The sequence below is a fragment of the Kwoniella botswanensis genome, chromosome 1, assembly GCF_036426115.1.
Source record: "Kwoniella botswanensis chromosome 1, complete sequence".
Taxonomy (NCBI): domain Eukaryota; kingdom Fungi; phylum Basidiomycota; class Tremellomycetes; order Tremellales; family Cryptococcaceae; genus Kwoniella; species Kwoniella botswanensis.
Window position 1 is genome coordinate 2,231,537 of NC_088599.1, and position 20,773 is coordinate 2,252,309.

Below are 20,773 nucleotides of genomic sequence, written 5' to 3' on the forward strand. Positions count from 1 at the left end.
CAGGATTATATGCAGGGTATCCAAGTATGAAACATCATGATAGTAATACAACATTTCCTCTCGATCATGATGAAGATCCGAACGAAATAATGTCCAGCCGCTTTTCTCCTTGCCCTTGACGAACTAGCAAGCCCTGAATGGCTATGCGGTGACAGCGATATCCTCCAGATTCAAGTCCACACCCGATCCCATAAACGACCTTGATAATGGTTTCAAGGTCGTCAGAGCCATTTCAAGTACAGTTTCCACCCTTCTCTTCAGATCAGGCGAATCCGATTCGACACGCTATGTATCACAATCACACATATAAGTCAGTTGAGTACGATGGCATCAGACATCAGCTATGAACGACACTCACCATTGAAATCAGGTCAACCTTAGCCATGACCTCATCAATCTTGACCGTCATCACTAACAATTCATCCTCCTCGCCCTCTGCAACTGTCACGTTCGGTCCAGAAACCTCACCGAAATGAGCTTCCAGGAACATCCGTATCCTGTCGAACTCCTCGTTTCCACTAACATCACTGTAAGAATGTCCATTGGTCATCGAATCCCCTGTTTCGTGCGAATGATCATGATGAGAATGCTGATGCGGTGTTGACGTCACTGCGCAACCACAAAGAGTCCGTTAGCCTTCATACGTGATACATTGAACGGGTAGAGACTCACATTTCACTGTGGCTGGACTTCCATCTATACCCAATAATACCGCCAAAGCAGAATCCGCAATCATATCGTTACTCGAATTGGATGACCACTGTATCTCAACTACGATCTCCGATATCTGCACTACCTTGATAGCATTCATGATCTGAGAAACGCATGTGATATCAGCATTGGGACAAAATTTAGGTCATATAAGGAAATCACGCACCGTGAAGCTAGGTCGTCCCTCTTCGTCCGTGCCTTCCTCAACTTCACCATACATCCCTTCTAGGTGCCATCTGATTACACTCCAGTCAACACCTATCGGTATAGATTGTTTCTGCACCAGAGTACTGGTCGACAAACCAGTGAAGTCTTTCAGGTCCTTAGGATCTAGTAGGGTATAAGAGAAATCTTTCGAGACTAGCAGACCTTTCAAGGGTGTACCATGAACCGGTCGATTGGCGGCTAAAGATCCAATAGCCTGGACCAAGCGAAAGCTACATTAGCCACTGAACACACTGGAATATGCTGTCGCCTCATCAGGATAGGACATCGAACATGAAAAGCACGCGTACCTTGACAACTCGCTCCTGCCTAAACGTCAGAACCAACGGTTCGCAATTCCTGGGCGTATGGATGTTGATCTCCTGACCTTTTGTCGCGTACGTGTCTCTCAAAGCAGCTCTCAGTCTACCCATCTGTGATGCCTCCCCATGAACCAGGACAATATGTTGGGCACCAATCTCCTGAATAAACTTTGAGTTTTGTGCGTAATCTACATGCGCGCCAAACGAGATTTCTTTGACTGTCAACCGTCTAGGTATCGTACCTCCTTTCAGTGATTCGATATGATCTGGTTCGGATAATAACGTCTGACAAACTCACGGCATCAGCATTGAAGCAGACCCCTTTAATGCGTGACGAGATACTCACCCTTGCCATAGTACCTTCAATGGAATAACCAGTGACTATCACCCCATTCTTCGAGTCATTCGCCCAATCTTCCAATAATTCCCTCGACAAACCGAAAGACATAAACTGAGCAGAGGCCATGACCACACAAGGACCTTTATGTTCGTTCAATTTCTTGGGATCTTTCAGCCATTTGACGAATTTGAAATCGAATGGATTATCTCTTCGAGCGAATCTCGATCTTATATTCGAGTTCATCGTGTGGACGTAGGTCTTGTATACTCTCATTCCCCGTTGGAATAAACCCGAGGCGAAATATACAGGGACGTTTTGTAGTTCGGGATGTTCAGACCAGTATTCATCTAATAACAGGGCTAGTTCCTGCCCGTTACCGAATGAGGGGATTGGCATTAGACATCTGCCTCCACGTCGAACGATATTCGATACAAGGGCTTTGCAATTCAATTGTCAATATGCATTCAACCTCTGCGCAAGAGAGAAAATCGACATGTGATAAGGAGATCTGAACGACTCACTGGTGAACTGGGTTTCCTTCTCCTTCCTATCAGGTAGAGTATGCACTCCAAAGGTACTCTCGCAAATCATAACATCCGGTTTGATTGGTGGTATTTCAGCAACCACCAAATGTCTATCCTCCTCTCTCGAATAGTCTCCCGTATACAATATCTTCAATCCGGCAATTTCAATCATGAACATCGATGCACCCAATACGTGACCGGCATGATATGGCGTGAACCTCAGTCCACCGGAGATGACTATATCTTGATGGTAGTCAACTGCTATCGTTGATTGCCAGGATGATTGTACGTCGGCCTCGTCATACAGTTTTCCTGATACGTCGGGATTTTGATCGCTGGACAGAGTAGGTGATGATCATCAGTATGGATAAGTGAGCTCTATATATTTGAGGAGAGACAACAATGCTCACTTGATCCTTACAGTATCCATCATTGTCAAACCGTAGATAGCTTTCGTAGCATGAGTCATGTATACTTTCCCATTACCATCTTTGAAATTTGTCTATATGCCCACCGACAGATCAGCTGCATTTCATGATGCTTTTCTTCCCTATGAGACTGTTTATCTGACCTTTTCCATTATATATGGGAGAGCAGCCGCATGGTCGACGTGAAAGCTGTTTATTTAACATGGTCAGTATTTGGATTGTGTCATGACACGTTTTGAGGGATTCCATCTTTCTCCTGCGGTTGCTATTCTCCCCCTGGGACAGCTAGAAGGCATTGTCCCATACAACTTGATATTCACAAAGATCGGTCACACTCACTGAGTCACCAAAATAGCATCCACCGTCGACCAATCCACCTCATCTATAAATGGCAAACTCCCTAATCCCGGATGAGCAGGATGTAAACCCGCATCGCAAACCACCTTCTTCCCTCGATGTTCTATCACACAGCATGATCTACCGACCTCCTGGCCTGCTCCTAACATCGTTATCGTCAAGGGCTCATCATCGCCTGCAGGTGAAAGTACCTGTATAGGTGCTTGGGCGGATTGTTGTTGGTTGTGACCATGATGAGATCTGAACTGCCTCCTGCCGTGTCGATGCATTCTGTTGAGCTTTTTACTTTGAGCTGTTTACTCCGCTCTAGACTTCTTTTTGAGCGTATCGGAGTCAGAGATGAGATAGGATGCTGGATGCTGGATGAAGAAGGAAACGAGAGTATCTACAGCAATATATGGAGAGGGAGGATTGAGTGAGGATGGAAATTGGGGAAAGTGGAGGTCGATTTTTTCCCGAATTCAACTTGGTACTGGTTTAAAGTATCATTCCTTGCCTTCTTCTTTTCCTTGCCCTTCCTTCTCCTGTATCCCAGATACAGATATATTGGTCAACTCTGTCATTCGTCTGGTAGATAGCCTGAAGATCGAATAGGCTACCAGGAAATTATCAAGTATACTCCTCCACCCCTTGGCATCTCATAGCTTCAACCCAGACTCGAGGTGTTCGTTCAACTACATTTTCAAGCATCACCTACTCAACTGTCGCTGTTATAAACATGTCAGACGCTATCAACGGAAATGGAAACGGTGCTGCTGAGAATGCAGGTGAGAGCTCAAAAGCTGCTGGTGGTATAGGGTGAATATCGTTACCATCCTTAGTCCCTCCTTCCCTTCGTACAACAACTCGAACCAGAGCTGATCAGAGACGAACGAACGTTAGGATCGATCCAGTAACGTATAATCATTCGATGAATTTGACCAACTGGATTTTCAACGTTGGATATTTACATCAAGACTGGGCAGATGTACATCTAACATTCTTTCAAAGTGGTTTGAAAGCTCATCGAAGTGAGTTTCGTTCAACTTCCTTTTTTCCCTCCTTTCCTTCCTTCATACTGCATTCAACTGATGATACTGACATACTCTGTATAATGTGTCTAGTCGTCCTTGCTAGAAGTCCCTACTTGGCACATCTAATGAGAAACGTAGTTCCAGGATCAACTATACATCTTAATTTCGTAGATGAGAATATTAATCAGGAATCGGTTCATATCGCATTACAACATCTTTATAGTGAGTTCAGTCTCTGTACTTCTTCTTTCCTTCCTTTACAGAAACAGACTCTCTCGTTCAGACTTTTTCTTATTGCATACCTGTTCCTATAACACTTTGCTAATACCCTTCCTCAATGCCTCGTAGATCCTTCACACAACCTCATCAACCCTACCAACGCCCGATCCATCTTAGCTACCTCATATATCTTCGGCGGTATGCCCGAACTCATCCACCACTCTTACGAACTCATCAAATCTTCCATCGGGCCCCAAAATATCATCGATCTCATCCAGTGGGTATCACAATCAGGTGATATACACTCCTCATCTTCGGCCAATGGGTTTCCAAAGACCGTTCCTAATGGTACAAGCACAGGTCTGGGTCCAAACGGGACTGGGAATTCAACGATGTATGGGAGTATCGGTTCTTCATCAGGAAATATCAGCTCTGGTGATAATTGGTTAGAAGGTGAGAGTAGGTATGGTGAATGGACGAATAGGTTGAAGGACGATATGTGAGTTTTACTTCGTCTATTAGGGGTCGTTTGATCATTGGTGAGGGGATTGGTAGAATGCAAAAGAAAAAGGAAAAAGAACTGACGAATAAATGATTGTTACTATGTCAGTGTAAATTACCTCCTGCATCAACTCCCTTCCTCCTACCCTCTTAGTTCGATAACCACCCAACCTGAAATAACATCCATCTTCTCTCAACTACCATACGAACTCTTCAAACTAATTTTGGAATCTAAAGAATTTCCATTCGGATCGATGCAAGAGAGATTCTCATATACCAAGAAGATCATCTCATCAAGAAAGAAACATTCACCCAGTGGACCGGGTGGAATGGAAGAAAGTGTAGTATTGGCTTTTAAAGGTTCGGATCAAGGGATGGAAATTCATATTAGTAGGAAACCAAAGAAATCAAGACATCTTTGGAAAGTTGAAGGTTAAGTTTTCTTACCACTTACTGATTATCGTCGGATAGAAGGATAGGCAAGTTGGGGTCAGTCGGTATATAGTGCAATCGGCGGATGTGTCGCATCGTGATTGAGGTGAAGAAAAGGAAAGGGAAGGAAGGTTGATCAACAAGAAGACAGGACGAACAGCTAGAAAAGTATCAACGCCACATCGAGAGATCCATAAGTGAATGAGGCATTAAAAGCTCAGTCAAAAAACATTTTCAACCCTCATATCGTCATTTGCATAGTATATATAATGATAAAAGCTGTTTCCCATTTTTCACATCGGAATGTACATCCTCTGTTCATATTCACTTGGATGTTTATTTTCGATTCGTGGTGAAATGCATACATTCGCATCTTCTTCAACGTGAACATAGCTCACAGGTTTACTGCATTTTGAATATGCGCCACTGAATTAATAAAAAGTAACAACGTCTGATCGTCTTGTACATCTTCTTGATCAACCTAAATCCCATGATACTACGATCTCCTCTTCATCTCACTCAATGAAAAGTCATCTCCAATATCCTCTCATAATCCTCTACTACACTCTCATAAGTCTTCGCCAAGGCCTCTTTCCTCTCTTCAAGTGTCATTTGCGATAACATCTCCTATGAGCGAGTATTACCCCAAATTAGCTTCTCCTCCGAGTCCGGTTCTTCCATATAGGGAAAGAAAGAAACTTACATAGTTAAATCTATACAATCTAGCTTTCACATGTAATCTATATTTCTTCAATTCTTTCTCATCTTTCAATTCCAACTCTTTCAATAATAACATTTCCAATAACCTGTCGAATTGTCTTTGCGCAATTTTATATTTCTTCCTTATCTCACTTTCCCATTTAACCCTCTCTGATCGACTCGATTCATCGCTTGGTCCTATCCCAATTGAGAAATTTGGATCCTCCAGTATACCTTTGGAAACTAAGAATCTGAGATCATTTCGATCACGTAAATCTTCGAATGCTTCGGCGGGATCTTCAACGGTGAGTTCGGCTACTTCTGGACGGGCTAACATCTGGGAGAAGAGGGTGGAATATAATTTGGCTAGACATGATATCAGCTCAAGTACATCGAATAGAATGTTGATTGAATAGGTACGACATATTGGACTGAAGCTTAACTCACATCCATGTCCTTGATTCTGATAGGGAGGTAAAATGACAAATTGACTTAATCTCAATCTAACTTGATCTGGATAACACCAAAATGGGTAGACCGATACGTATCCTACGAAATGATATGTCCAGATGTCGGAGTCCGTTGCCGGTCGTTTACGTTTTTCGTATAATGTTATAAACTCCCATGAATCTTCATCTTCCTATTCATCATCATCAAAATATTCGAAATCAGCTCAATTAGGGTTCACTCATCAAGGAGTGATGTCTCAATTAGAGCTAGCCGAGAGAAGGAGAGACTCACATGAACGTAACTTCCTCCTTCGATGAAAAGTAATATGAACAATTGCATCCTCCTGTGATACTCTCTGAACCCAGGGGTATTCCATGTTGCCTAAACCAATTGTCAATTGATTCGAAATCAGCAAACCGAATCCGCGATCGCCTCTGGCAGTAGTATGAAGCTAGCTCACCTTGTACATCTCAAACACTACCGCATTCTCATCATCCTCTTTCAACTCCTCACCGTTACTGACCTTTCCTTTTCCTTTTCCCTTGGATTTGCTAGATGTAGCAGCTGGTCTAACGTATGATCCAATTTTTTCACCTAGAGGTTTGAACTCCGATGCATCTTTCTCCACCAGTTTGCTAAAATCCATTTCCGATTTTGTATAATCGGGAGGGATGAATTTGTATAAAGTCCCCTCAATCTCATCTGATGGTGTTGCTGGGGAGTTGAGCTTGGAATCGTATGTTACAGATAGGTATTGACGTAGTGACCCCGAAGCGAATTTTAACTATACCCAGCAAGAAGTCTGATATTAGCTTCCTCATTATGAACCAGTTCATTGACTGATGATGAGTAGTGTTTGAGACACTTTTGCCTCACCTGTATATCTAACCCTTTATACCCAAATATCTTCTCGTGTTCTCCGAATATGGGGTATGTGAATGTCGGATGGAATGGTTCGATGGCTCGTTTCTCCTGAGCATGAAGTACATCTTCGTCTTCCGGATCCCGGACTATGTTATAGTTGAAAGGTCAACATCAGCAAATCAGCTTCATTTGAATGCCATACTTAACGAAAGAGGAAGGAAGGGAAGGGTATTGACATATCAAATGACAGATCCCACTCACCTAATTGGAGGCTCAGAGCCTCGTTGGAGTCACTCAACCATTCAGCTAGATCTTCAGACATCTTGAAGGGTTTTGAGATCTCGGTGTCTGTAGCGTGATGAGTGATGGTTGATTTTCAGAGTGGAAAACCAGAACATTACTGGAATTCACCTCCTCAAGATTAGATGGGCTCAACATGACAACGCGTATAACGCGTGTTGATAGGCTTGCGAATCCATCAGCCCAAACAGGCTCCCCTGTGTCCGTGGATCTCATTATTTGCATGCCTATTCTTCTTACCCTTAAAAAAGCCACGGTGACGTTTCGAGGCCAGGTCGCATCGCATAGTAAAAGATTCGGCACACTCACACCTCATACTCACTCTGCAGTGGTTACCTACCCATATCTCACTGTTGCCAGATACCTATACTCCTTCTCTTCCCAATCGTATAGCCTGTGAATATCTCACAGTCACCTCATACCACTCCATACAGCTTTCATCAGCTACTTCCTCACAACACGACTATTTCGACTCTTTACCCGGCAATCTCAGTTGCCATTTGCTAAAAGCGACCTGGACTTTCCATCTTTCCTCTCACTTCTGACAACGGAATCCCGTCTTTCTCGCTGCTCAAGTCAAGATACTCATACTCAACTACATTGGCTGAACTCAACTGAAGTCTCTCTGCCGAAACCATAATCACACAGTTCCATCTCGTTCCCCCTGATTTCGCGCTGGCACGACTGGCAATACACCTTCAGTATGTCAATGGACGGAGATCTTATCGCTCTCGTCAACAAACTCCAGGACACCTTCAACGCTATCGGCGGGGATGCCGTCGACCTACCTCAAATAGTAGTCGTGGGATCTCAGTCATCTGGTAAATCATCCGTACTTGAAACCATAGTCGGTAGAGACTTTCTACCTAGGGGACAAGGTATAGTGACCAGACGACCATTGGTACTTCAATTGATCCACACCCCCGACTCATCTTCTTCTTCGACTTCTGGTCTTTCTCCCTCTGCACACAACAACGCCAATAGTAATTCGTCGTCAATCAGAAGATCACCTAGAATTGGTTCGACGGACGATGGAAATAATGGTTACTTGCCTAATCTCGAACATACCCCTACTGCCGGAGCGGGGATAATGAGACCCGGTGGAAGACAGATGAACGAATATGGCAATGTCACCTATGCGGAATTCTTACATATTAACAGACGATTCACGGACTTTGAGGAGATAAGGAAGGAAATTGAGAATGAAACGTATAGAGTTGCAGGCCAAAATAAGGTATGTTACACCAATCCAGCTGTCTCTTTACTGCATAATTCTATATGGAACAAGCTGATCGATGTCGGTGGGGAATAGGGAGTGTCCAAGTTACCAATCAACTTGAAGATCTACGGTCCAGGTGTACTCAACCTTACACTGGTCGATCTACCAGGTCTGACAAAGGTTCCTGTGGGAGATCAACCTACAGATATTGAAAGACAAATCAAGAACCTTGTACTTGATTATATCTCCAAGCCCAATGCGTAAGTTAGCTTTGTTCAGAGCTTGCCAGCTATCTCACTGAGCTGATATATTCACTCTTTTGACAGTGTTATTCTCGCCGTCTCACCAGCCAACGTCGACCTAGCCAATTCTGATGCCCTCAAATTAGCTCGTTCGGTTGACCCCCGTGGTCTAAGGACTCTGGGTGTTCTGACGAAACTTGATTTGATGGATGCTGGAACCAACGCATTAGACATCTTGACAGGTAGAACCTACCCACTCAAACTCGGTTTTGTCGGAGTGGTCAACAGGAGTCAACAAGATATTATGCAAGATCTACCCATGGATGATGCGAGGCAGAAAGAAGAAGATTTCTTCAAGACTCATCCAGTTTATCGAAACATCGCTCATAGGTGTGGTACGAAATACCTAGCGAAGACGCTTAACGCCGTAAGTACTTAAGACCGACAATCTACATGGCTACTTAGGCTGATTGTTCATATATAGGTATTGATGACCCACATAAGGGAGAAACTACCTGACATGAAAGCTCGTCTAAATACTTTGATGGGTCAAACCCAACAAGAATTAAACGCTTTTGGAGATGCTACATTCTTAGGTGAACAGCACCGAGTGAGTTGGCTACAAGGTGATGGGTGATCTAGAGACTGACGCATCGCTGCCTGTCGAATAGGGCTCTTTGATTCTTAAATTGATGACTGAATTCTCGAAAGATTTTGTCTCCTCCATTGACGGTACCTCCTTAGAGATTTCTACCAAAGAGTTATCAGGTGGAGCACGAATCTATTACATCTTCAATGAAGTCTTCGGTCATGCTTTGACTACCATCGATCCAGCCCAGAACTTGTCATTGACGGACATTCGAACCGCCATAAGAAACTCTACTGGACCTAGACCAAGCTTGTTTGTCCCTGAAGTAGCTTTTGATTTGCTGGTCAAGCCCCAGATCAAATTGTTAGAACCACCAAGTTTGAGGTGTGTAGAATTGGTTTATGAGGAATTGATGAAGATCTGTCATAATTGTACTAGTCCTGTAAGCCTTGTCTTTTTGCTTTCCTTTGCCTGGGTGGGATCACAAGCTCACACACCATGACTAGGAATTGCAACGGTTCCCTCGGTTACTCACCCAACTTATCGAAGTTGTGTCCGAGCTGTTGAGAGAACGACTGGGTCCCACTTCGGACTATGTATCTAGTTTGATTTCGATTCAGGCCGCTTACATCAATACCAACCATCCCGATTTCATCGCTGGTTCAGCGGCTATTGCGAGAGAAGGTCAACAACAGTCATCCCAGATGGCAAGGGTGAGCTCTAAGTCGATCGTAATATTGGCCTGAGCTAATGCAACCTTGTAGATACCCTCACAGGCCAGCTCACCAGACGACGAAGATGAGTCAGTCTCTTCTGACGGAGCAGGCTCAGCCCCACCTAACGGAGCGCCCCTGAACAACCTTCATCCTCGTTCGGCATCCACTTCAGTTCCCGATATTCGAAGACCATCCGTCGCAGCCAAAGGAAATGTTGCGAGTGAATTATCGAAATCTCGCCGACATGAACGTACGGCCTCTGGATCAAATACCATCTCACCTAATGCTATTCCTCAACCTCATATGGCCAATACCATCGGCGGAGGGATCTCACCCCATGGTGCAGGTGCTAAACAATCTTTCCTGAACTACTTCCTGGGAGGTCCGAATGGCTTGGACGAACCCCGACCTTCATCCGCTCCTGTCACCGAAAGGCATCATCATCAACAATCTCGAATCTCCAACAATTCGAGTAAACAGTCTCAGTCACAGTCGAAAGATCTTCTTCCTGATTTGAGTACTGGTAGAAGACCTGGAAATATGAGATCTGGCTTTGGGATGGATACTAGTTCGACTTATGATATGAAATCTTTGGGTAAACATCTGGAAGCTGTGAGTGGGGTTTTAACTTCTCCTTTCATTGCTTCGTGTGCATGTACGGAGCTTGACTATGATGAATTACTTGATTTACTGATGACTTGTCTTGTTCTCTTTAGAATTCCCCCGATCATCCACTACAGTTGACAGCAAGGGAAGAGATGGAAACTACCTTGATCCGATCTTTGATCGCCAGTTATTTCAGTATCACCCGACAGACTATACAAGACATAGTACCGAAATCAATCATGCATCTATTGGTGAGTACGCTCTGTCTTTCATTTCATTGGGAAACTGAACATTTGTTTCTAGGTGAACTTCTCTCGAGACGCAATTCAACAACGATTAGTCACTCAATTATACAAACCTGATTTATTCGCTGAATTGCTATTTGAGGATGAAGCGCTTGTATCTGAACGTACGAGGATCAAGGCTTTGTTGGATGCTTATAAGGAGGCTTTCAAGGTGTTGAGTGAGGTTAGTTTAAAATCGACATGACACTCGTATATATGAAAAGGTAGATAGATCTTCATTTGTCATGTATTTTTTGGTTCATACGAGTGGTTGGTTATTCACTCTGTTTTTTATGCTTGTCGTGTCGATCATCGTTGTGTTACCATATCCGGTAATATCGAGCACAACAAGGTGTAAACAAAAACTCTAATTTCGGGCTAACAAAAGATCCAAGATCCACTCTTCTGGGTTATACTCAAGTCAGAAGATCATCTCAGTTCATGTGGGATTGATCTCGCATACATACTTTCCATACCCACTTGTATCACTACTGTAGATTGAGATTTTCGATATCTCGGTGTTACTCCTCAGAGTGTTTGTTGTCACGGACTTCAAATGGAAGGGACCTCTTCTTGACTTCGACTTTAGTCCGACCTTTACTCCTTTCACCAGGTTCTCAAAGACGTATATATCAATTCACGATACACGTAACTGCACAAACTATCAAGCTCTTGAATCAACACCATACAATCGCAGTCGAATCTCATCGGTGGTGAATCGCCAAGATGATGACGATCCATCGGATCAACCGACCCTGGATCTTATTCACCTTGCTCTTCGTATCGCTCTTACTCCTCTTCGCGCCATTCACGAACCATGGCTCAGGCAATAGGGAGAGACTGAAAGGTGTCATTGAGAGTGTCAGAGGAAAGGGGAAAGAAGCAGTGGTGCTGGAAGATAGTGAGAGTCATTGGGATGAGGCTGATAAGATGAGGTGAGTCTGAATTAAAGAATCATGATGTGATGTGGAAGAAGAGTGCGACACATAGGTCATGGAATATCGATGTTGGAGTATGATTTGCTGATTTTGAGATTTCTTAGAGAATGGGAATTCAACAGAGCGTTACAGTACGAAGGTGAGGGGAAAACATCAAACCAAATAGAAAAGATGGCAGTGGTACAGCGAGTATGCTAATGTTGAATTGACAGGTACTGGATCGAGGATACAGGCATTTATAGATAAAGCTCGTTCAGGTCAACCATTCACTGTTTCCGTGATAGGAGGAAGTGGTAAGTTCGACTTCCTTGATTCCACCACTCTTCTGTGTGGATAGTGGTTGTTTTGTACTGATAAGTCAATGATGGTGTAGTATCGAAAGGAAGAGGTCTAACACCACCACCAGACCACCCACGCCACCAGTCTCATGAACGTCCACGTCAAGGAGAAGAGCAAGCTAAAAATAATGCCAATATCGACTTGACAGAAGTACCTTCGTCAGCCCCTCCGAAACAAACACAAATGGGAGCTACGACGTTATACTCCAAAGAAAATTTACATGTGATGATCTTCGATTGGCTAAATTCGACTTTCCCAAATCCGGAGAATAGGTTCGTTAACGGTGCTCAAGGTGGAGTAGGTGCTGGGTATTTTGGTTGGTGTTTCAGTGAGTTGACCTAAGCAAGATGTCTTCCATCAGTTTAGCATTAGATAAGGGAGATTGTCAGCTAATGATCTTTGTTGATCCTCATATTTAGAGGAACATATACCGGAAGATTCAGATCTGATATTGGTCGAACAAGGTATAAATGATCTGTTGGATATGGAAGTCATAAGTTTTTATGAACATTTGTTGAGAGGTTTATTGGAATTACCTAATAAACCCGCTGTGATCAATGTTGAGTGTGTTTATTCCCCCTTGTTTTTCTACTCATCTAGATAATGTGATAACATCGCATGTTGACTAATCCTTGGTGCATTGACTGTAGAACGTTCACGACCCTTTTCCCCTCCCTTCTCTCCTCTTCGGCATTCCATCAAGGAGTTTTGAATTTCTACGACGTACCGTCTATAGCTATTCGAGATGTAATCTTACCTCGATTACTGGCTGATCCAGATAAGCAGATGCCAAGATGGTTTAGAACAGGAGATGATGTCACGCTGAAAGATCCAAAGGCTAAAGAATATGGCGGTGTAGCCGTGGACGTCATGCATGTGAGTTGCCTGATCTCCCCAGCCATCATATGATTGATAGGAGAAGGAATGCCTGCTGAGTTGTGTTTTGCCCACATAGATCTCAGCAAGAGGACACGCATTAGCAGCTGGACTGGTAATTAGATATCTCCAAGATCAGATAGAACGTTCAGCTCCGCCATCTTACTTCAGGAAGGCTCTGAGTCGGTTCGCATCGAGTTATATCAAGAAACCGCCTTTACGTATACTGGATGTTCCTTCGGTGAGTAATAGAGCTACATATGTCAAATGGCAAAATGAAATTATTGACTTTGTGATTCACACCTATGCCATCAATTTATAGACCTCACTCACCGGCCAATTCAACCCTTTCCAACGCGATCCGATGCATGTTCCCGTATGTCGCTCGGAAAACTCTCCAAGACTGCATGGCAAAGTATCCAGTGCGGAGGATGATGTTTCAGAAGGGTATGGGCAGGGATTACAGCTTGCTGATGGATCCCATGGCTGGTGGGTGTTCATGCTTTTCTTGTCTTCTTGACCATTGATTGTGCATCGATGCTGATGATGCGTGTCTGCATTCGCGATAGGACACAGTGGTCTTGGGCAGAAAAACGATATTTGATATCGAGGGAACCTGGTTCCATAGCGATATTCGACTTTATCATTTCCCCTCCGTCAAAAGAAGTTGAAGAATCGAAAGAATCGTTGTTGTTGGCTGAATCTGATCCGATCGAACAATCGCTCATCGAGAACGGCAATGAAGAATTCGAAGTTGAAGCTGAAAATGTCACTGAGAATGAAAGCGATAGTGTAGAAGAGTCAGAAGAGGAAAAAGGTAGAGGTAGATTCAAACCTATTGCATTGAGCTCAAGACCCGGTGGTCCATTCAACTTACATGCAGATGAACATGAGCAAGCGTCCGGGTCGAACGCGAAATCAAAAAGAAGAAGGTCACGTCGGCGTAAATCTTCCTCATCTACTTCCAACAAGATAATTGCGAATGTGACCTCAGCGACTACAGTCGAAAGCGAGATCTTAGATTCGGACAAAGAATCAAGGAGGTTCATATCGTCACCTAACAAGAGGCAGAATAGGGGATCAGGAGGATCAATCTTGATAGGATATCAAAGAAGTGCGAAATTGGGATTGGGGAGTGTATGGTGTTGGGTAGATGATGATAGAATACAAGGTACGCAGGTGGATGGTTGGTGGAAATTGGATAAGAGAAATATGGGAATGTAAGTTTCTTTCGGACACAAGCCAACTCTCGCTCTCGTTGAGTTGATACTGACGTTGATGTTGGTTGATCATTTAGGGTCAAGGAAATTGCATCAGGTTTACAACCTGGTAAACATACTTTACATTGCGAGTTGTTGAAAGAAACTTTAGATCCTTCGGGTGGGAATGAATTTAGATTGTTTGCTGTGATGCATGATTAGAGGGGATAAAGTACTGGACTGTACTTTGAATAGAAAGCTGGTAAATTCAATGATCCCATTATTTTCTCCTATCGCAAACGATTGTTTGTTTGCTTGCTTGTACATACCTATCAACGGACGATATATACCGTAAATTCCATCTTCATCAGTCAATTCGCCAATTAGATACATACATTGTTGTATACATAATCATGTTTTCATCAGGGTATATATATATACATTATATGCAAGGTAAAATCATCTTGTTTTGAATAGCTATGCTGAAATATTCACTTCCAACCTTCTGCAACCCTGATACCAGCCATCTTGACGATTTCACCAACTCTTACAGCCTGTTCTTTCGCTTTATATAATTCCACTTCATCACCTGACTTCACCATCATATACTTTTGAGACAGCTCATCGCGCTGTTGAGTTTGTCCACGAAGCTCGTAGATCATCGCTAGAAGAGAAGTACCTTCTAAGATCAAAGAGCGAGATTCCAATTTTGTAGATACTTCAATTGAATGTTGAATATGTTGGATTGCTTCATCTAGATATACATCAAGTGGATAAGTTAGAACTTGGTGAATTGCATTCGACAGTTCTTTTGAGATGACAAACTCACCTAGTGATTCCTCCGAATCACCATCTAAGGCTACATCCAATTTGGCTTTACCCAAACACATTGATCCTCTAGCTATACATTCTATATCATCCCCTCCTGATATCTGTTTATCCCAACACACGAATAATTATCAGCCTCCCTTGGATCACGCTTGGCTAGATGAGATCGAAAGCGACGAACCTGATCCCATACAGTTTCAATCTCCCTAATAGCCTTCGAAGCCATTCCTATTCCCTCCATACTCAGTAACACCTCGCAAAGCACGACTACCCCAAACCTATATAATCTCCATATACCCAATTCGCTGGTCAACTGGACAGCCGATAAAATATCAGGTAAGATCATATGACTTGGTGCATTTGCCAATTGTAATTTCTCGACTTTCTTAAAGAGGTCTTTTATATGTTCTTGTATCAACATTATTCCTTTAGAAGGTGCTTGTTCGTCGGTAAGGTTGAGGTACTTGGCTTCTGGATGTCCTATTTCTCTACTTGGACCGCCAACACCTTGTCGTTGAGAATACCCCGAGGGGGGTTGTAATGAGGATATATGGGATAGCAAAATGTCATCACCGCTAATTTATTCCAATCGTCATCTTCAGTATTTCCCATTGTACAGTTTTATAATTGAACGAAGCATGATGAAGGATTACTCACTGCATCTTGGCTTTTCGCTCAAGTACAGTCCAAACCACCTTTGACCATCTATGATATGATTGTATTGACATGCCTTGTAAAACGGATATATCAAGTAGGATAGCTAATGCTGAATCGTACTCTGCTCTTTCAACGGCCTTATCATTCACTCCAATCATCAGCTTCCCTCGCGAGCGTAGATACGCAACATAATGACTCACTCTCTGAGCCTTGGATAATATCACGGTTAACCTCCCGTCGTTCCACGGAGACAGGTCGTCCAAAGCTAGATCCTCGTGAAACTCCGCTAACACGCTGGAACCTATCAAATCAACCAGGTCAGGGATAGTTGTTACACATGAGGCAGTGGGAAGGATAAACTTACCCAGCATACCCCATAATCCAGCTTGGGCAGTGTTCCAAGCAGCCATATCCAGCTTTTGACCTGTTCTCCACACTTTACTGATCTTTCGCTCTTCGTCTGTTGTTGACGGTTCAGTAGATAATTCTTTACCTAACGAAGAGTGAATTCTACGGAATGCAACATGCACAGGTTCACCCTATCCCACATAACAACAAATATCAGTTTAGACAGTGATCGCTCAAGTGCGTAGTAGGAAACTTACTAAATCTAAAGCTGATTTGACAGACCAAAGTTGATCCATCGGAGTCTGCCCCTCCGGCAGTCGACTGGTAGATATTGGAGCCTGGCGTATACGTATTGTCTCGGATGGAGTGAACGCTACAGAACAAGTCTCATGCTTGATCCTCTGTGCTAGACTATAATCCATGATTTGTCTGTCAGCTATATCAAGAGGCAACTGTGTCGTGTGCTTGTGACTTACCTCAGACAATGCTGTAAGCAAGCTTTGTCACCTGCTGTTCTAGCTACTCGTATAGCTTCGTCAATTGCCTGGCAGCCCACAAATCAATCTGTCAGCTAAACATTGCATTGAGGTAGCGAGAAATGACTTACGGACTGAGCCGATTCCATCCCACCGGTAGAATAATGGAAAGTAGCTATGTTCAATAAAGCATGTTGATGTTGTCCTCTCCCAGCGGAGGGGAACTGATAATCGTAGAACCGCCTCAGCGAAGCTAGGGCATTGGAATAGTCTCCTGAAGCGTTGGAAGACTGATAGCTATAGCCAACCGTTCGAGAGTCAGCGTAACATGGTATCATATAATTCATACAAAAATGACTTACTCTTGCATCGCTTTTATCCTCTTATCCAGCGTATCTTCCATTCCTGATCTCCCTGGAGGATGCCTCGGCTTAGCTTCCTCTATCACATCAGGATAGCCGACTCACTATCCAAAGACCATATACCGGCATGTACAGAAGTAACTGCATTTGGAAGCCCACACCATTTCGCTATCTCCCGTGAGAGATGGGTCGTCTCGTCGAATGAAAGTTTACGAAGGGTGTTGAGCAAGTTACGGGAGAATATTCCCAGCGGAGAATGACGTTCCTACGGCATGGATGAGCTATGCAAGTGGCTGAACGACTCAGTGATAGCTTACTATAGGTTCTGGCAGCTCTGTAGGCTGGATACTGTCATATCAGCTTCCAAAACGAGCATCTACCAGCTGAACTCACCTCATCATCGTCCGCATAATTCAGCCTATCCCGTAGTTCCTTCTCCAGTCCTGTTTTCACGGTCAGCCCTGATTGTTCCCAGTGTCCTTGCAAGACCAATCCTCACTATCCAAGAATGTGCATCCCTCTGCAACATCTTTAAATTTATCCCCCTACGAATTCATCAAACTACATCAGCTCAGAATACTTTGTCACCGTTTTGTAACGATTGACTTACAAAAGCAGTCATCCAGTTACTATACTTCTCAGCATCTTCGAATTCCTCCTGCACTTTCTGACCCCTACTTCTCTTTTTGTTGTTCCTTTTCAATATCTCTGTGGTCTCCTTCCTCACAAGTGGATCAAGTTCGTCTCGAAGCGAAACGAAAGTCGCAGGTTGACTTCCTACCTAGGGGTCGTATTATAGCAATCAGCTGTTTTCCACGTATTTTCGTGACCGTAGGTCAGCAGTCTTACCTCTAGTATCTCCCTGGCTAATATCCTGAGGACGTCCGCGACGAAGCCATGCGAGTATACCGGGACAGGTTGACAATCATCGTTTAGAGGGAAGACGCGATCTATGATCCAAGCCAAGGCGATATGTAATGGTAACTGAGGTTCGGTAAGCTGTCGACTTTGACTTGAGTAGATCTTGGACCTCTTCCTTGGTGATGACATGCTTCTATGCTCTGCTGACTTGATGCCTGCGGAAGTATGCTGGTTTGAGGTATGATGATATTGAACGGGGAAAAAGTCAACAACAATGAAATTAAAGACGGTCGCGTGGAGGTGGTGGAATCACGAGTATGACGTTGTTGCCCATCCCAAAAAAAAAGAAACAACACTTGGAAATTCAATATTCATTCCAGTTCATCTCTTACTCTTCTTCTTGCCACCGTAGCATATACATATTCAGGAAGACTGACTAGCAATCCTTCAACATATGAGCACCGCTGGATGAGCTCAAAGATACTCCGACTCACAGTCCACCGACATCTTGTGCGGACAATGTCGCAGCACAATCACAATCACCCTCATCAACCAGCACCGAGCGGCGGTACCAGCTCACACAAATCGCATTCACATCCACGTCCAATATCTCACAGTCATCATCACGATCAGCGCCATGCAGAAGAATCTGTCGATGTGGAAGAAGCAGCAACGAGAAGACGATTGAAGGGCAAGCAGAAAGCGGATTCGAGTCATACGCCGAATACGAACTTAGCGAGTGTCAAGCAAGGTACTGGGACACCTGATGAACCCCTCTCTGCAATGTTGGATGAAGCTTTACATACCTCCATATCCCCACCTCGATCTCCAGCTTCCTTGCCATCAAGTGTAGATTCTACATTCGATGGAAAACTCTCTATGATAGCTGAACCACCTTTGGCTCACCATCATGCGCCTGTTCGACCCCATGCTCCTCCGAGATTACTCTCCCAACTCACCCGATCTACTTTGCCTACATCAAGTTTGACATTCGAGTATCGGAACAGACAGAGGAAGGCTTCAGTTAGTATACCGAGAGAAGGAGAATCATCGACAGCGTGGCAAAGGTCCAGTCCAACTACTGCAATATGCGATGAACCATTTCCAGATTTAGATCCTACCACTGGATTACCCATCAATCAATCTCGACATCGAAGAGACTCTTCTTCCTCGGATGCTCCATCTTTACATCTTCAAAGAACTATAACGGGACTGTTGAATACCCCACCTAGGAAATCAACCGAATCCAACAGTCTCATACCGTCCATGCCATCATTACCGAATCTGAACCTTTCGTTACCCAGAGTATCATTGCCTTCTGCACCTTCTTTGGACTTCAGGAGGAATTTATCGACTAGCGGCACGCAGGAAGATTGGTCTAGCTGGGCAACGGGATGGTGGAGTGGGAACAAAGGAAGGGTAGATGAGATGATGAGTGAGGAAGATAGGGCTGATACGGTTGAGGAGGAGAAGGAGAAATTGAGGAAGAAATGTGAGTGAATCTGACCTGAAAACCCGATTTTGTTCTTGCAATGCTAAATCGTGGTGTGTCTACGTATAGACAAATCTCCTCAGAATCCTGTAGTATTCTGCCATGGCTTATTAGGCTTTGACTACCTCGGTAAGCTTTCACTTCATCAGCCACCGTTAGGCTGACTTGAGCTGACGAATCACATCACAGGACCTGCAAATCTACCAACGTATGTGCTTCTGTAAAGTTCTTTTAGAAATCCTGCCCACTAATCTCGCCTGCAGATTGCAGATATCGCACTGGCGAGGTATACGAGAAGTACTAGAATCTAATGGAACGGAAGTGCTTATTGCTAGAGTGCCAGCTACTTCATCTATCAAGGATCGAGCGAAGATACTAGAAGAAGTGATATCTGAGAAGTATCCTGGTAGAGAGGTCAACTTGGTAGGACACAGTATGGTAAGTGAGAGCGACCCTGAACTAGCTAGACCCTAGAGATCCCACCTCAATAACATCGAAGGCTAACTCATAGATCTGGTGGTAGGGAGGATTGGATTGTCGATACCTCATCTCCGAGCTAAAACCCAAAGCCTTTCGACCAATATCCCTCACGACCATCTCCACACCACATCGAGGATCTCCCTTTGCAGATTATGTTATCGACAATGTTATAGGGAGAGATCGTCTACCTACTATGTTATCGTTGATTGAGACATTGAGATTACCGCATACAGGAGATGGGACTGCCTTCTCAGCGCTGGGGACTCACGCGATGAAAGAGTTCAATGCTCAAGTGCTGGATAGGGAAGATGTCAGTTATTATTCTTGGGGTGCGAGTGTCGAACCAGGTCTATTCGATACTTTCCGCTGGCCACACAGTGTAATTCTAGCGAAAGAAGGTCCGAATGATGGGTTGGTTTCGGTACATAGTGCGATGTGGGGTGAATATAGAGGAACATTGGTGGGAGTAAATCATCTGGATTTGTAAGTTGCTTTTGTCATACCTTCGTATATATCAGATAAGCTGACACATTCATCGATGTGAATAGAGTCGGCTGGGTCAATACAGTCAGATATACATTAGCTGGATGGACAGGTAAACCAATAGCTTTTAAACCAGCTACGTTCTACCTCGAAGTGGTGAGTATAATCTCCTCATCGATATCTGCAAGTAGCGTGGATATTGACTGATCGGCTGTGATATGGGTGATGCAGGCCGATTATTTAGCTGAACAAGGATTCTGATGAGTGTATGTAAGGATAGGATACCAAGCATGAGCAGATATAATCAGACAAGTGACTTCATCATAGTACACGATGCATAGCATGAAACAGTATCGTTCCATGTGCTCAATCGACCCCTCAAAATGTCGAAGCGGAAACGGGGAAGCAGAATG

The 20,773-nt window shown here is 43.9% G+C and overlaps 7 protein-coding genes across 7 annotated transcripts; 4 read left to right on the top strand and 3 right to left on the bottom strand.

Moving 5' to 3' along the window:
* Nucleotides 1–141: 141 nt before the first annotated feature.
* Nucleotides 142–3,156, bottom strand: L199_000868 (endoribonuclease YSH1; the record flags this gene model as incomplete). Its single annotated transcript, XM_064886626.1, has 10 exons — nt 142–285; nt 359–609; nt 673–814; nt 878–1,132; nt 1,227–1,523; nt 1,585–2,015; nt 2,100–2,437; nt 2,513–2,604; nt 2,674–2,719; nt 2,870–3,156. 10 exons carry the CDS (start codon nt 3,154–3,156, stop codon nt 142–144), a joined length of 2,283 nt encoding a protein of 760 aa, XP_064742698.1.
* Nucleotides 3,157–3,605: 449 nt separating this feature from the next.
* On the top strand, nt 3,606–5,057 carry L199_000869 (uncharacterized protein; the record flags this gene model as incomplete). The annotated part of the gene is made up of 6 exons (XM_064886627.1): nt 3,606–3,685; nt 3,770–3,897; nt 3,991–4,122; nt 4,249–4,467; nt 4,540–4,618; nt 4,730–5,057. 6 exons carry the CDS (start codon nt 3,606–3,608, stop codon nt 5,055–5,057), a joined length of 966 nt encoding a protein of 321 aa, XP_064742699.1.
* A 514-nt stretch (nt 5,058–5,571) lies between these two features.
* On the bottom strand, nt 5,572–7,387 carry L199_000870 (histone acetyltransferase type B catalytic subunit; the record flags this gene model as incomplete). The annotated part of the gene is made up of 7 exons (XM_064886628.1): nt 5,572–5,679; nt 5,756–6,117; nt 6,199–6,391; nt 6,493–6,582; nt 6,662–6,985; nt 7,078–7,211; nt 7,327–7,387. 7 exons carry the CDS (start codon nt 7,385–7,387, stop codon nt 5,572–5,574), a joined length of 1,272 nt encoding a protein of 423 aa, XP_064742700.1.
* A 681-nt stretch (nt 7,388–8,068) lies between these two features.
* L199_000871 (uncharacterized protein) lies at nt 8,069–11,226 on the top strand (the record flags this gene model as incomplete). Its single annotated transcript, XM_064886629.1, has 9 exons — nt 8,069–8,599; nt 8,678–8,844; nt 8,911–9,253; nt 9,311–9,436; nt 9,498–9,857; nt 9,922–10,128; nt 10,180–10,743; nt 10,848–10,988; nt 11,041–11,226. 9 exons carry the CDS (start codon nt 8,069–8,071, stop codon nt 11,224–11,226), a joined length of 2,625 nt encoding a protein of 874 aa, XP_064742701.1.
* A 521-nt stretch (nt 11,227–11,747) lies between these two features.
* L199_000872 (uncharacterized protein) lies at nt 11,748–14,595 on the top strand (the record flags this gene model as incomplete). The annotated part of the gene is made up of 10 exons (XM_064886630.1): nt 11,748–11,956; nt 12,064–12,098; nt 12,172–12,252; nt 12,333–12,626; nt 12,718–12,862; nt 12,949–13,174; nt 13,254–13,415; nt 13,497–13,663; nt 13,744–14,394; nt 14,472–14,595. The coding sequence occupies 10 exons, from the start codon at nt 11,748–11,750 to the stop codon at nt 14,593–14,595; spliced, it is 2,094 nt and encodes a 697-aa protein (XP_064742702.1).
* A 269-nt stretch (nt 14,596–14,864) lies between these two features.
* Nucleotides 14,865–18,094, bottom strand: L199_000873 (uncharacterized protein; the record flags this gene model as incomplete). Its single annotated transcript, XM_064886631.1, has 16 exons — nt 14,865–15,127; nt 15,203–15,305; nt 15,383–15,776; nt 15,859–15,995; nt 16,059–16,159; nt 16,223–16,397; nt 16,464–16,617; nt 16,683–16,750; nt 16,814–16,979; nt 17,045–17,096; nt 17,150–17,309; nt 17,362–17,385; nt 17,438–17,487; nt 17,544–17,589; nt 17,655–17,825; nt 17,894–18,094. 16 exons carry the CDS (start codon nt 18,092–18,094, stop codon nt 14,865–14,867), a joined length of 2,265 nt encoding a protein of 754 aa, XP_064742703.1.
* A 330-nt stretch (nt 18,095–18,424) lies between these two features.
* L199_000874 (uncharacterized protein) lies at nt 18,425–20,621 on the top strand (the record flags this gene model as incomplete). The annotated part of the gene is made up of 7 exons (XM_064886632.1): nt 18,425–19,397; nt 19,467–19,526; nt 19,587–19,605; nt 19,661–19,835; nt 19,921–20,360; nt 20,426–20,516; nt 20,592–20,621. 7 exons carry the CDS (start codon nt 18,425–18,427, stop codon nt 20,619–20,621), a joined length of 1,788 nt encoding a protein of 595 aa, XP_064742704.1.
* Nucleotides 20,622–20,773: the final 152 nt, after the last annotated feature.